Source organism: Castanea sativa, chromosome 5 (assembly GCF_040712315.1).
Source record: "Castanea sativa cultivar Marrone di Chiusa Pesio chromosome 5, ASM4071231v1".
NCBI classification, from domain to species: Eukaryota; Viridiplantae; Streptophyta; class Magnoliopsida; order Fagales; family Fagaceae; genus Castanea; species Castanea sativa.
In genome coordinates this window covers 36,680,006-36,696,706 of record NC_134017.1, presented here as the reverse complement: position 1 = coordinate 36,696,706, position 16,701 = coordinate 36,680,006, and the positions used below count along the sequence as shown (strand labels likewise).

The window sequence follows — 16,701 nt, the reverse complement described above, 5'->3', positions numbered from 1 at the left end:
AATTCTTGTGAACCCGTAAGCACCTTCACATCTTTTATTTAAGGTAAAAATTTCTAATCTTTTTGATGGGTTTTACACTTTTGCTTGAGGTTATTTTTATCTAAGCTTTAATAATGATACTCATGTGATTTATGAGCATTAGAAGTGATATTTATGTGTTTTTATGTATGGGTTTTATATTGGTGGAATTATTTGATGAGTGGGTATATATTTTGTGCTAAAAATGGCTACTTGAGGTTTATGTATGGTGGAAATTTTAGGGGTTTTAAGTTATAACATGTGATGGTTGGTAAATTTAATTTTTCCATTGCCATTGGGTTTATTTGGAGTTAGTTGAAGTCCTAAATTTCTTGTCTTGGAGGATATCATGATTTTTGCTTTCATGGGTCTCTTGTTAATGTGGTGTAAATATTGTGAGAAACACTTATAAAATGTTGAGGTTTTGATATTAGAGATAATACCTTGAATGATTCATGAGTATAATGGGAATCTATGCCTTGTAAATTAATTTGTTGAGAAACTTTAGAAGTGGAATATTATTATTGATGAGGTTAGACACTAGGCTTGCCTAATTAAGTGCTTATTTGGCAATTCCTAAATTGTGGCTAGATACAATTTCAAGCCCTATGCTTATTGTGATAGGTTTACTTGATATTGTTTAGGTTCTAACTAATCTCCTTGGAGCTTGGAGAATTAGGCTTTTGCAGTTGTGAGGTAAGTAGTTTTTTAATGGGATTTTTGGAAAATAACCATATTTCATAAATGATGTTTTTGGGTCAAACACATTTTGGAAAATTATATATGAAAAATTACATATTATTATATATAAAAATGCATCATATTTGGTATTGAATTTGGGGAAATGCATGAATTGTTGATATGGAATATCTGAGCATCTTTTATATAATCTTTGATAAGGAAATTATGAACTTTATGGTTTATTAGAAAATCCAAAGATGCTTATCTTGTCTTGTTATTGGGAAATTGATATAAAATCTTTTGACAAGAATAAAGTTGAAAACCTTACAAACCTTGTGGAAGTTACATTATTTAAGGTTTTCCTGAAATTACCTAGATATAAACTATGTGTTTCAAAGTATATGTAATCTGTGAGTTTAATATAGTTTTAACACCATGCCATGTGTGATTTCTTGGTGATCACCCGATTTGGTTTTCGTAGTCTTTGTGACAACGGAATCAAATCCAGGTCAGTGCCCTTTCACTTTGGATGATGCGTTCTTCCCTGCTACCCATGGGAGGAGAGGTTCCTTGATTGTGTGTGGGTGAGGCTACTGTCCATAGGGCTGAGAGACCACATGCAAGAGAGGTCCTATTTGACGCGCTCTCTCTACTGCCCATGGGGAGAGAGAAAAACCTTAAGGATATGGGTGAAGCTGTTGTCCATGGGGCCAAGAGTCTGCATACCAGAGAGGACAATATCATGCCAGTTGTGAATGGGTGGATCCCCTGACCGGTCTATGTGGTAGTATGGTATTTTTGAGAAAATTTACCATATGTTAGATTTTATGGCTTTGAAAATTATTTTGTTAGTGCTCACAGATTGTAGATTATGGTATACAGTTTCAAGGTATTTACTTTGAGAAACTATGTGTTTTATTACTTAATCATTTTTGTCATATTGTTATTATTGAAGATGAAACTTGCATTTCCCTCACCCCTATTAATTATGCTACTTACTGGGCGTTAACTCATCCTACCCTCTAACAGTTTTTCAGATTTATTGGCTATACCTTGGGTATGGAGCTTACTTCTTTGGTGATGACTAGAGTGCTATGTTAAATTGGAGACTTTTGCTGCATGTAAATGGTTGGTGACTCGATCTTACTATGTTCATCAAGGCCTTAATTAATTCTATTGGAGGCTGGTCGCTTGAGGTTTGTTAGCCTTTGGTGTGGTGAGCCTATACTCGATGTTAAGGTCATTATTCTTGATAAGATTGTGACTTTGTGTAATCTAATTGGAGTTTTGTAATATATATTCATGTATTATGTGGAGGCACTTGATTTTTAGTTATTATTCATAAATGTGTTATAGCGCTCTGACTTGTAATGTGGAGGTTTATAGTTACATATTCTTATCCTGTGGAAATGAAAGGGAAAAAAAAAAATCTATAGGTGCCTTTGGGATCTATTTCTCATACTTTGGACCCCTCTGGGTTTGGGGCGTGACAGAGTGTCCCATAGGAAGTGAGATGAGGGTTACAAGAATGAGAATCGAAGATGCACATAGACAAGGAGGTAAGAACATCAAAAACTTTCTTCAACAACTTACCATTTTCCCCTATAACCGGTTTAGCTTTCATAGCGCAACTTCCAAGAACCTCAAGTTTCTCTTTTCTTTTGATTCTTTTAAGAGCTTGAAACTTAGAGTAATGAGGTATAAGATGACCAAAGGCACCACAATGGTGACAAACAATGGGTTTAGGTCCACTAGACTTTTTGGGGAGGGATCTAGCAACATGGTTTTGTTCTCTCTTCAACTTGGGACATTGAGGTCTTGTGTGACCGATCACACCGTAATGGTGGCAAGTTGGAACAAACTTAGATCCATCCAAAAGCTTAGGTTGAGACCTAAACGGAGTCCTTGGCTTAAGAGCCTTTCTCTCCACTTTTTTGGTTTCTTTTATGTGGAGGAATGTACACCGATTTGTCTTTAGATGTAGAACTCACAATAGACACAAAATCGGGTACCACAACATGATCGCAACAAATGTTTCCATCATTTTTAACACTCGGTTCAACAATCAAACACTTGGCATGCATCTTAAGAGATTCATTTTCACATTTTAGCTCATCAACAAGTTTTTTAGACAAAACAAGTTTAGCATCTAAGTCCATATTCAAACACTCAAACTCCTTTAGTTTTTCAAGAGAATGTTCAGCAAGTTTCTTGTACTTTTCAACCAATTTATTGGATTCATTGAGCTTAGCAATCAAATCATCCTTTTCACAATGAAACTTGCTCAAATTCTTATGAAACTTCTTAGCTTCTTTCTTTAAGAGCTTGATGTTTGGAATATCAACAACACCCAAAGATTCATGTAACGTGGCATCACAATCATGCAGATAAACACTCATAGAGGCATTTTCACAAACACATGGCATGTTACAATCAACAACATCCATAGCAGCATACAAAGTACTATCTATGGCAATACACACAAAGGGGTCAAGGATCACACTTAGGTAATGAAACCAATACAAGTATACCTGCTCTGATACCAATTGAAAGCTTAGATTTGTGTTAAAAAAGAAAGAGCTGTTTAGACCCCAAATTAAAAGATTACGGCTAGATTGATTTTACTCTAACTTAAACTAAGTGCAGAAACAAGAGTAAATGAAGCTCAATCAATCGATACTACTCTAGTGCATAAACATGAACAACAAACAATAAAAGTAAAGCACAAGAGTAAGGGAAGAGAGATACAAACACATGATAACACTCCAATGTGTTATCGAAGAGGAAACCGAAGATCTCGGTGAAAAACCTCTCCACCGCCCTCCAAGTGGTAAATTGATCCACTAGAGAATAAAGTTGGAGTACACGAATAACAAAAGACCCTCCAAGCCTAGTCTACCCAATGTACTTAAGCCCTCCAAGCTCTTGCTACCAACGGACTTCACGGAGTCATGTCTTCTCTAGCTTTCTAGATCCCGCAATACGCCCGATTGCATCCGCCAAGCCTCATCAGCTTCTTTTGGCAAATCCCCAAAACTTTCCAAGTTCCAAAACACTCTCTACACTCTGAAAATGTGTGGTTTGTGTTTGGGTACACATCTCCTTTCAAGGTATGACAATGGGAGAGGGAAGGAGAAGAGGCTACAATGATTTCTCTCTAAAGATTAGTAGCTCTCTCTCTAAAAGATGGGTGTGTGTGTTGTTGAAAACCTATCTAGGGTTTTTCTCTTTGAATGGCCTCTTTTCACTTTGTGGGTAATGAAGGTATATATAGTATGGGTGAAGGCTAAGAAAGTCACATTTAAAAAACCTCTAGGTAGAGAGTTTCGCGGGTATCTCGCGGGAAGGCCTTACCCGCGAGACACTTGTAAAATCCTCTAAACTGGCACGACTCTTCACCTTCCAGCATGTGCTTCTCAATTTCCCTTTTCGAGAGATACTCTTCTCGCGAGCCAATGGCGAAAATGCATTGATTCTTCATTTTAAGCTTGATTCTTCACCAACTTAATACTAAACCCAATACAATAAAATCCCACAAAATACAAGAAACAAAATTAAAGTAATTACAACACTTTTTGTCATGGAATAAAGCCAACATAAAACATAGTTGTAAATCACAACTTTACACTTAATATTCTGATAAACGATAAACACTTGTCAATGGCTTTTGAAACAAACCTGTTAAGGGCCACCACTTGTGCAGTGAGGCTTTAGACGTCTTTAATATTTTTGGAAGCTCCATATTCAGGATTGCTCAGATCTTATCAGGGTTTGCCTTAATCCCTCTTTGTGAAACCATAAAACCAAAGAATTTCCTTGATGCAACTCCGAAAGCACATTTGCTTGGGTTAAGCTTTATCTTATATCACTTAAGTGTATCAAAGGTCTCTTGAAGGTCGTCCAAATGCTACCTCTCCCTTGCACTCTTCACTAGCATATCATCCACATATACTTCAACGTTTAGCTGAATGTGTGGACGAAACATGTGGTTGGCTAACCTCTGGTAGGTGGCTCCTGCATTTTTCAACTTGAATGTCATAACTTTATAACAAAACAAACCTTGGCTTGTGATGAAGGATGTTTTCTCCTGGTCCACCTCGTCCATCTTGATCTGATTGTACCCCAAGAACGCATCCATAAAACTTAACAGTTGATGTCCAGTTTTTGAATCTACCAACTGATTAATGCGTGGAAGAGGATAACTATCTTTGGGGCATGCCTTGTTTAAATCTGTGAAATCTACACAAATCCTTCATTTGCCATTAGCCTTCTTGACCATCACTACATTAGCTAACCAATCTGGGTAGTAGAGTTTGTGAATGAATTTCGTAGTGATTAACTTATGAACTTCTTCTTTGATGGCATTATCTCGTTCTGGAACAAACACTCTCTTCTTCTGATGAAAAGGCTTGTAAGACAAAGATACATTTAGGCAATGGGTGATCACACTCAGATCAATCCCAAGCATGTCTTCATGGCTCCAAGTGAAAACATATGTGCTTCATCTAAGGAATTTGACAAGATCCTGCTTCATCTTTTCCTCCATACTTGTCCCAATCCTAGTAAACTTCTCCAGGTTGGACTCGTCTAGCAGTACATCTTTTAACGCTTCAATCGGTTCAGCCAGCACTCTCCTTTCTTCAATGTTCATCATCTGCATTTGATTGTCCATGGCAAGCATTGCTAAGTAACACTCCCTTGCAGCTAACTGATCTCCTTGTACTTCTCCGATGCCATACTCTGTTGGGAACTTGACAGAGAAGTGGTAAGTGGACGTTGCAACTCTCCAACTATAAAGAGTTGGTCGTCCAATGATGGCATTGTATGAAGATGAACAATCCACAACAAGGAAATTTACTTTTTTATTAATTTGTCGTGGGTAAGAGCCAACCATGACTGGTAGGAAGATTGTACCTAATGGTAGAACCTTCATTCCTCTGAACCCAATCAATGACACATTCATTGGATGAAGTAACTCCTTGTTAATCCTCATTTGTTGAAAGGCTGGATAATAAAGGATGTTTGTTAAACTCCCATTGTCTACTAATACCCTTTTGGTCATATAATTTGCAATCACCAAAGTGATGACAATCACATCGTCATGAGGATGGTGCAATCGTCTGGCGTCTTCTTCTCTAATCATCCTCAGTGGTTGTCTAGATAGTTGAAAATTTTGGACGACACGCAAGTAGGTCTTCTTGGCTTTGGATGAGCTTCCTGTAGACATGCCCCCTACAATCATCTTTATTTCTCCAAACGGTGGACGTACTGGTTCCTCTGCCTTACCTTTCATTGGCTGTCTCTCTTTCTTATGGTCTTGTCCAAGGAAATTTTTCAATTTTCCTTGTCTGATGAGAACTTCAATTTGTTGCTTCAAGTCATAACACTCGTTTGTATCATGCCCATGGTCACAATGAAAGCGACAATACTTGCTTTTATTCCGCTTGCTGGGATCTTCCTTCATTCTTTCTGGCCACTTCAAAGATGGATCATCTTTTATTTGCATCAACACCTGATCAAATGAAGTGTTCAAAGGAGTGTAGTTAGAGTATTGTCCTGAAGACGACCCTGCCTTCTCGCCATCGCGATCTCTTTTCTCTAACTTTAGCTTTCTTTGGACGAGGACCCTGCTCCAAATGGTGCATATACCCATTTTCTAATCTTTCCCCTTTCTTTTTCTTTTTGGAAATGTTGGCATCTTCAGCGTTCATGAAACTTTGGGTTGAATGTATCAGCTCAGCCATCGTCTATGGCTCCTGGTCGTACAACTTGTGGATGAACAAGTCCGAACTGACTCCATTGTAGAAGGCTGCCAAAAGGATTTTGTCATCCATCTCGTCCACCAACAAGGCTTCTTTGTTAAAACGACTAATGAAAGTGAGTAAACTTTCATTTTCTCCTTGCTCTATATTCAACAGGCTGGACGAGGAATGCTTCTGCCTTTGTCCCTCTACAAAGTTGTTGATGAACAACTTACTTAACTCCTAGAAGGAAATTATAGTGTTTGGTGGTAGTTTACTAAACCATACTCTAGCAGGACCTTTCAAGATTGTAGGGAAGTCTCTGCACATAATTTCATCTGGAACACCTTAGAGATGCATGGTTGTCTTGAACATGGCAATGTGATCACAAGGGTCACATGTCATGTCATACGAATCCAGGGCTAGCATTTTGAACTTAGAAGGCAAAGGATGATTGATGATGGACGCAACAAAGCGGGAGTATGTCCTGTGGATGAGGTCATCCACATGGTTTGCTCTTCTCATGGAATCCTTCATTTCTTCCATAGCTCTCTTCATCTGGTCCATCTCCCTCTCCAAATGTGGTACCTTACGAGTAACGGTATAGTTGGACTGCCCCCTTCAACATTGCTCTCAGCACCTTCACATCCTGAGTTTTGGCCTCGTTCTCCACCATGCTGTTGATGTTGCCTACTAACTTCTCTAGTTAACTCTTGGTTCTATTGTGTCAGTTCTACCATCGCTGCCACCATGGATTGTAACTGTTGCTGGACGGTCATTGGGGTGGTGGTGAACGATTTGGGTGACTAGAGGCATTTCCACTCTCCTGGGGTCCTAGACTAGTAGCCATTGACCTAGTCCGAACCATGCAGCCTTTTTGTCTTGGAAAACAGAAAAGTTAATAGAAACTTTCTAAGTGACTTTCCCACAAATGGCGCCAACTGATGAAACACGAAAATTAGTAGGTTGAAATACTTCGGGCTACGGTAATGATTATGAATCCTGAAAAGAAAGAAAGAATTGTCAAAGGTGACCGGTGTGACCCGACCAAGGACCCTCCGACAATTAAGTCAGGTTTCTCTTTAGGACACAAGGAAAGAAAATAGTGAATGGTTAACACTTACCTTGGGTGAATGGAATTTACTCCTTTTATAGAGAGTTAAACGTGGGTCTACTTGTTTGGATCCATTTCCATCATGGATCAAGTTGGCAGTTGACAAAGAAATGGATTACATAGGGCATTGTATGTGGAATGTCTTCCACATATCATTTGGCTCATGTGAATCTAATGGAGGAATTTTTACAAAACTCGTCAAGTATGATTCACTCGTCCAGGTACATGTCATCTGTAGATACACTTGTCTATGGAGAGCTCCTTTCATGGCATGACTTGGTTATCTATGGACGAGTTCCTTCATATGCCTTTATTCCTGGACGAGCTAATGTAATTTCTTTTGTGTTGTGGACGACAACACAAGGACGGATAACACTTGGTGCTCATCCTCATCAGTGTCTATTTGTGAGAAACGCTAAAGTTAAGACTTTAACAGACTAGTTTTTCTTTAAATTGGTCAATTGACAAGTGTCATTCTAATTTTTTGACACATAACAAGTATGCAACAAGTGCTACAACTTTGAACACAGCAAAACCTTGCCCTTTAATAAAAGTTAGCTTTAGAAATCATGGTTGTACTAATTGGCTGTCTTATTTAATAAAAGTTTTTAGAAATCATGGTTGTACTAAAAGTTAACTTTAGAAACCATGGTTGTACTAATTGGTTGCACCAAATTATAATAGTACTTTTGATAGAAGCAACAACTTAGTTGTTTTAATCAACTTTTGCTCTACTAAATCATTAATTCTTTTGCTCAACTTAGGGGTTTATTACTTGCTTCGCGACACTAACTGCCGCATGCAGTTTTGGTGTTGGCGTGTGAGTGTATTCCATTATCTCATCCTCCCTCCCCTATATATATGTATGTGTGTTTCTCAAAAAAAAAAAAAATCATTAATTCTTTTTGTATAGACACAAAATCTTAATTGTTGAGACATTCAATAAGGTGTTTTCTTCTGTGCAATTCAATAAACTTCTTAAATTATGTAGTAATAATTCATTTAATTTTTTTTTTAATAAGACTACATATATAAAAGTTTATGTTCAAAATCGTGGAACACATGAGCTTTTGCCTTCAACTAGTAGTATAGCATATAGTCAGTTTAAATTAATGAGTGTTTATATTCTTCAACAAAAAAAAGTTTTTGTATGTTTTTCTCAAAATATATAAAGAGGCATTAAGTTAAATTTACACCAAATTTAAGGTTTTCATTAATAAATTATAGGGGGAGGAGAGGTTAAAAAAAATAAACAAGAAGGCTCCCGCCCACTCTCCCCCCGCCAATGGTCCTACTCACCATAGCACATATTGGTCCTTCAAAATAAAAAGGAAAGAAAGAATGAAGAGTTGACGATATTGGCAACTTCTCACCAAAAAAAAAAAAAAAGACACTGCAAGATTTTTAAATTTTGGACGGGGTTTTGAACTCCACTAAGAGATAGGGTATTTTATGACACGGTTTATTGAGGTTATCCTCTTACCGTACATTCCTACGTGGAATTCATAAGTAGATGTAGGAGCCACACATAGATGCATAGAATAAGAAATGTGTGCCCCTCCTGAAAATTAAATGCAACAAAGATTGGAGAAGCCAAACCTCTAAATTCCATTTCCACATGGCATACCAAAAATACTATCAAAATAAAAAATATCAAGATAATGACACACCAAACAAGAGAGAGAGAACCAAATGGGGTTAGGTTATAAAAAATTACGAATTAATGAATAAGGGAATTAATTAAACCCTAGCCTAGTATTATATATTTTAAGCAAATGAGGCAAAGTTGTAGTATGAAAATTGCTTATTACTACACAATTTAGAAGGAACACAGGTGGTAATGGTATTCCTAGAGCAGAGAAACAAGTGAGGACAAAAAGGAAGAGACTACAGAAGCCGCTTAGAGACGGCCACAAAAACCATCCTCCTCATCACCTCAGCCGGCTACCCTCTCAATAAAACTAGGAATACTTTTCTCACCTTCTCTTACCATTCCTTAAAAGCAGCCCTTCTCATTGGATGACCTAGTCATATCTCTAACTCTCTCTCTCCTCTTAATTCACACTTTCAACATTTTGCACTCTCTTACTTTTTAAGGTTAATGGCTAAAAGGTCTGTGAAGAACACTGCAAATGCCAATAACAATAGCAATAACAATACCAATACCAATAACCCCGCCACGACTAAGGCAAAGCGGACGCGCAAAAGCATCCCTCGTGACTCTCCTCCACAGCGTAGCTCCATTTTCCGGGGTGTCACAAGGTTAGATTAATGAGTTCATAATGGAATGCTTTCTTTTGTTGGAATATGTATACATGTGTTCGTTTGTGTTAAGCCTTAAAAACAGTTAATTTTATTCATCTAGGCATCGGTGGACGGGTCGTTACGAGGCTCATTTGTGGGATAAGAATTGCTGGAATGAGTCACAGAACAAGAAAGGAAGACAAGGTTCTTGTTCTTCTCCCTCTTTTTAATTTTTAATCTTTTTTCGTTTAAAAAATATAATTAAATATATATATATTTTTTAATTTTTTCCTGCAGTCCTTATAATTGAATTATTGATCATTTAACAGTTTATTTGTTTTCTAATACTCTATTTGGGGTTTGATGGTGGCTGTGATGGTTTTCAACTTAAATGCAGTATATCTAGGTAGGTTTGGTATATCCTTAAATTATGTATTTTCTATTTTAATCCTTTCATTGTCAAACAGTAACTATTGAAGGAAGGAAGTATCTGGAAGAAAAAAAACTATTGAAGGAAATAATAAGTTGGAGAGAAAAGCTTCTTCTTAATTATTTCCCTTTTCACCCTTTCTTTTATTTATTATTTAATTTGAGATGTTGGATTTGTTAGGGGCATATGATGATGAAGAAGCTGCAGCACATGCATATGACTTAGCAGCACTGAAGTACTGGGGACATGACACCATCCTCAATTTTCAGGTACATTTTTCTCCTCTCAATTAGAATAATCTTTATGATTTCCTAATTATGTTCACATGCATAGTATCATTTATCAATACGAAAATTAACCCCAAAAAATTCACTTATTGGGCTTTCTAAAATTTTTAATGAAGAATTTTTTTTTTTTAATTTTCTATGATAATTGTAGCTATCAACTTATGAAGAAGAACTCAAAGAAATGGATAGTCAGTCGAAAGAAGAATATATTGGGTCTTTGAGGAGGTAATTCTCTAATTTCTACAGATCTCAATTCAAGAATGCCGTCTTTATTGGAAGATATCGTAGATGTGTGATTGTTATTTTTTATTTTCTAAATAATGTGATTCAATGTACAGAAAAAGTAGTGGATTTTCCCGTGGCGTTTCAAAGTATAGAGGCGTAGCAAGGTATTAGTATTATTCTTATTATTTTAGGCTTTTTAATAATTCAATTTTTTCATGGGACACCGAAATGTGAATTAATGTATTGTTATTTCTCATTTTTATTTTTTATCAGTGTGGCTATGGATTTCAGTAATGAAATTCTTGACTCTATTTTTATTGCACAATTAAGTTCTCTTCTCATTTCACTTTTTACAACCACAAACTGTCGCTAATAAACTAATGAACCATCTTTTGTTAACGAATTTCTGAAGAACAATATTTATGATGTACTTAATGTTTTTTCTTAATTTAAAAAATAAAGTTAAAATTATATATATTAAAAAAAAACACATAATAACATATGAAATTATTCACTTCTATGAGAGGAGTTCTCCATCCTCTCACAAATTTGAGCCCGTATGGAATTCATGATGAGACTCACACTAATGTGCAAGGAGGAAGGATTTCTCCCTTAGAAATGGATAATTTTTAAAAATATGTAAAGTCAAAATTGTCAAAATAATAAGGAATCCATTATAATATATTCTTATAAACATGTTACTCGTTGTCTCGCTCCATATGCTATAGTTACCAAATTTTTGTATTTTCATACATACAGACACCATCATAATGGAAGATGGGAAGCTCGTATTGGCAGAGTCTTCGGCAACAAATATCTCTACCTCGGAACTTACGGTAATTTCATACCTATAGTATAAGCCTACTCTTTTGGTTTTAGAGTATTCGTTTTGAGATAGATTTATCTTTCAAGGGGACGTACAGCAGTATTATACAAACTTCAAAATTAAAACAATGCTATTCTTTGGCTAAAACAAAAGACATAAAAACAGAAGAATAAATTTGACAGACAGTAATTTAAAAGAAAGAAAGGAAAAAAAAAGAAGACAATAGTATTTTACTATTATCATTTTTTGTGGGAGATTCGAATTTTAAATGACATTGTTCAGAAAATTATAAAAAATTTATTTAACTTAAAAAGTATATAGATATATTAATGCATATACATATATGGTCAAAAGAACTTGTTAACAAAACATCCCTATTACTGTCGGTGTATGATCTATTGGTAAAATTATAAGTCCATGCCTCTATCATTTACAACTTTAACACATTTACAATTTTAACACATGACACATGATGAATTATAACAAGAGTTATAGAATTTTTTTTTATGCGTTAGCATTACTATCCATTCAAACACTCAAGCTCCATGAATGCTAAAAAAGTCCTCATCCACGCCACATGTCAAGTGACAACCAGTCCAACATTTCCAGAAAGTCGATGCTGTACAACAGTACAAGTACAACCCATTAACACCAAATATATACAGTTAAAATCGAATGGGAGACTAGCTCTTATGAAAAAATTAAATAAAAGAAAGTAAGATAAATAAGTCGCTATTTTAAAATTGACAAATCATATAAGGGTCAAGATAATGGGATAAAAAAAGAAAAAAGAAAAAGGTGAATCTATGCAATCAAATTGAGTTAGTTGGGATATAGATCACCAAACCTCAACTGCTTAGTCAGCTATTTAAGATTCATTCATTAAATTAAATTTTCGAACTCTCCACCAAATTTTGCACACAAATTAAATCCCCACAATTAATTGTATGCTAGTTTTATTACCAAATTACCCTTGCTTCATTTTCGTTTAATATTATTTTGGATGCAGCTACTCAAGAAGAAGCAGCCACAGCATATGACATGGCAGCCATAGAGTACCGCGGACTTAACGCCGTTACAAACTTTGACCTTAGCCGTTACATCAAGTGGCTACGTCCTGATAATAACCACAATAACCCTAACAATCATGAACCGAATTCGAATGATGACCTTAATCCAATCATAACACCAAATACAAATAATGAGCTTGGACAAAGCTTTATATCCCAGCAGGCCAGCTCAAGTGCAAGTAACACACCCCAAGCTCCACCACCAATAAGGCCCGGCGGCGCCTTGGCTTCATCCGCGTTAGGGCTCCTGTTGCAATCCTCCAAGTTCAAGGAAATGATGGAGAGGACATCAGTGATTGATAATCCGTCAACCCCTCAAGAGTCAGACCCACCACGTCGAACCTTTCCGGACGATATTCAAACCTACTTTGATTGCCAGGACTCCGGTAGTTATGCTGAGGGTGATGACATTATGTTTGGGGACATAAACTCATTTGCTACACCAATTTTTCATTGTGAACTTGAACCTTAAATACCAAGGTAAAGTGAATATGTGAAGCATGAGAGCAATAGAGAGAGACATTCAAGATTTTTTTCCCCCCAAATGTTTCTCTTCTTTCTTTTGAATATATATGGAGACGAGTTTGGTAATTGTTGTTATTTGTTCATTTACATGTAGATAGATAAAGAAATAGACATTCATTTATCAAATGTTTCTTCTAAACAAGACATTTGCATGCAAGTGTGCCTCAATTTCAATTTTCTATTGTGCTACAGTTATATGCCACTTTGCTATGATTTCCGGTTTTGTCATTTAATAATTTATGTTTTTCCAAACTTCATAGGACCAAGCACTCCCGCTTTCTTTCCATATCTACGGTCCCAGATGATCTTCGATATCAACTAATTATGCATAGTATCTTAAAAATAAGAACAAAGACTACTAGTATTTTGTATTGTGAGTTTGGCATGCGACACATTCTTTACATTTTAAAACAAGACCTTGACTAGATTCCAACTTCAAATGACTCCTTGAAACTGGGCCTTGATTTGAACTCCATTCCCTGGATTTGGATCCTCTCCTCTCTCTTTCTCTTTCTCTGTCATTTTTTATTTTTTATTTTTTTAATCCACCTGAGAAGTTTTATTTAAATTGGACTAAAGCACCAATGCATACATCATAAATGTTTGGAGGAACAGTTTTTATCCAAACTAACAAAAATAAATAAATAAATGAGCTCTTCTAACTAATGAATGAGCTACCCCATTACCCTGTCAACCAATATGAGAAAACAAGTATTGATAAAAAAAGCTGTAGCTAAATACTTTGTGTCCTGGGTGACATGACCAAAGTGAAAGCCAATTCTCTAGCGAACTCAACAGCTCGGCAAGCTGCTAAAGCTTCCACCATCTCCATCGCGGTTGGAAGTGAATTTTTCTGTGAAAATAAAGCAACCCTAGCAAATCCTTCTGAGTTACGGATAACAACTTCAAGTCCAACTTCCCTTGATTCTTCAAATATTGCCTCGTTAAGGTAAACTTTGTACCAGTCACAGTCTAGAGGTTGTTACCTAGAACTACTACTAATTATTGAAGATGAGATTGTGGTGGCTCAGGCTCACTCGAATTCTCTCAATTTCCCCTCATCTGCATCATAGACCATATGCAATGGTAGCTGCCACTGATTGACCCAAAGTTTGTTTATACAAAACTGTCAATATCATATTTTGTCTAGTCCTAAATTTTGATAGAAATTCGGGTCTTGAATCAAGGAACTTTATGAATTTAATGATTAAACTCCATTTTTTTAGTTGATTTTGATAATTTTGACCAAATTTGCTTAAGCATTAACTAAAATCCAATCACTTCGTTGAATAGTGAAATTCCCTTCATCATACTTGAATTGGGTGAGATTTTGTGGGGAAAAAAAAAACCAATTTGTGGTTTGAAAGCTCGGATTTATGTTAAAAAACACAAAATCTATTTTGACCCCAAATTAAAAATTATGGCTCGGTTGATTTTACTATAACTTATCTAAGTTTGGAAACAAGAGTAAATGCGAGCGAACAAATAATAAAACTACTCTAAGTCATATTCAACAAAACACAGCAGTAAAATAAAAGCTAGAAGAGTAGGGAAGAGCATGTTTAAGGTTGAATTTATTCAATCATTTTGTTAACTTCATTCCGTGCCAAATTTGCTTGTAATTCAGCATTTAGAAACCCTATATTTAAGTGGGAATCATGTAAGGGTAGTGTGAGAGAGTGTGAAGAAAAGCTCAAGAGTGTACATTCAAGAAGTGCCTCACCACTGGATATCGCGACTGGCTTGCGATTGGCAAGTTGCCAAAAGAGGTACACGTGTGAAGCATGCAGGGGGAGCTGAAGGGTCATGCCAGCTATTGCACTACAGGACAAAACCTCTAGCTGGCCAGGTAATTAGCTCGTGACTCAAACTTGCGACTCATTCCAGTCTCGAGCTCGAGTCGCCAGAATGACCTATTTGGCTGTAACTGACTTTTTGCATTCCATACACACCCTACTATAAATACCCTTATACCCACGAAATGTAGAGAGCTTCTAGAGAGAATTTTGAGAGAGAAACTCTAGAGAAAAACAAGATTGACTCATCCACAATCTTCATCCTTTGATTCTCCAAATTCCTCTACTCTCACCCTCTCCATTGTTACATCCTTGAGAGATACATTAGCCAAATCCTTATCTCACCATACTCATATCTGTGAGGAGGCATTTTGGTACTTGGGAAGCAGTTAAGAAGGGACCAATTCATTTTGGTTGATACAATGGACTTATTGTGGGATCCAGTAAGCTAGAGAAGACAAGGTTCGGCGTAACCCTATTGGAGCAAGAAGCTTGGAGGCTTAGGTGCACTAGGTAGATTAGGCTTAGAGGGTCTTCTGCTATTCATGTATCCTAACTTTATTCTCTAGTGGATTATTGACCGCTTGGAGGGTGGCAGAGAGGTTTTTCACTGAGGATTTCGGTTTCTTCTTCAATAACACATCGTTGTGTTGTTTTTGTGTTTGCATCTCTCTTCCCTTAATCTTTACCTTTTAATTGCTACTGTGGTTGTGATTAATTTCAGTTTAGATTGTTTTACCAATTCTGAATTAGCTTATTTTCATATTCCGCACATACATTGTTTGATAATAAGCTTGTGTTGGTAATTTATAAATTGGGGGTCTAAACGTTCATAGGTGTTTCACACACTTTTTGAACATTCAATTGGTATCAGAGTGGGTGCACTTGTTATGGTTTAATCACCTAAGTGCGATCCTTGACCCCATTTAAGATTGATCGATCTGAATCTCTTAATGCTCCACCATACTTTGATGGAAGCAACTATGCATTTTGGAAATTCCGCATGAGGGCATTCTTATGTTCAATTGATGAGACTGTTTGGGATGTAGTAGATGTAGGATGGACTAGGCTGGAGGCCGCTAAATCCACATGGGACAAGGTGGCACTTGCGGCAGCCAATGCAAATAGCAAGGCATTGAATGCTATCTTTTATGGTGTTTCTCCAGATGAGTTTCATAGGATTTCTCACGTAACAATTGCCAAGGAGGCATGGTAAATATTGGAGACCACCTACGAAGGAACGAAGAAAGTCAAGGACACTAAGTTGCCGATGCTAACCACTCGATTCGAAGAGCTGAAAATGAGAGACAACGAGTCATTTGACTCATTCTATGGCAAGCTGAATGAGGTGGTTATTGTTAAGTTCAACTTGGGTGAAAAGACGGAAGACTAAAAAATAGTGAGGAAAATCTTTCGATCATTGTTAGAGAGCTTTTGTGCAAAGGTTACAGCAATTGAAGAGGGCAAGGACCTTGATGATATCAAAGTTCAAGAACTAATTGGCTCACTTCAAACTTATGAGCTGTCATTGCCATCACAAAAGAAGAGCAAATGCCTTACTCTAAAGACGATCAATGAGATGGTGGAAACTCACGACTCATCGGATGAGGATGAGGTCGAGAAAGATGTGGCTTATCTTGTAAATAATTTTTGAAAGTTCTTGAAGTTCAAGAAGAAAGGAAAATTTACTGAGAAGGGAAAATTCCCAAGTTTCAGAAAGGAGAAAAAGGATTGCAAGAGGAAA

The 16,701-nt window shown here is 36.6% G+C and overlaps 2 protein-coding genes across 3 annotated transcripts; one reads left to right on the top strand and one right to left on the bottom strand.

Moving 5' to 3' along the window:
* Positions 1–5,200: 5,200 nt before the first annotated feature.
* LOC142635124 (uncharacterized) lies at positions 5,201–6,352 on the bottom strand. The gene has a single exon (XM_075809337.1). It carries the CDS (start codon positions 6,350–6,352, stop codon positions 5,201–5,203), a length of 1,152 nt encoding a protein of 383 aa, XP_075665452.1.
* Positions 6,353–9,375: 3,023 nt separating this feature from the next.
* LOC142636693 (AP2-like ethylene-responsive transcription factor At1g16060) lies at positions 9,376–13,297 on the top strand. 2 transcript variants are annotated; one of them, XM_075810977.1, is made up of 7 exons: positions 9,376–9,816; positions 9,920–10,002; positions 10,409–10,497; positions 10,667–10,740; positions 10,854–10,904; positions 11,500–11,576; positions 12,576–13,297. In XM_075810977.1, the coding sequence occupies exons 1-7, from the start codon at positions 9,656–9,658 to the stop codon at positions 13,106–13,108; spliced, it is 1,068 nt and encodes a 355-aa protein (XP_075667092.1). In that variant the 5' UTR covers positions 9,376–9,655; the 3' UTR covers positions 13,109–13,297. The 2 variants fall into 2 exon arrangements, with proteins under 2 accessions (XP_075667092.1, XP_075667093.1); XM_075810978.1 differs by lacking the exons at positions 9,376–9,816; positions 9,920–10,002 and adding an exon at positions 10,028–10,204.
* The last annotated feature ends 3,404 nt before the right edge of the window (positions 13,298–16,701 follow it).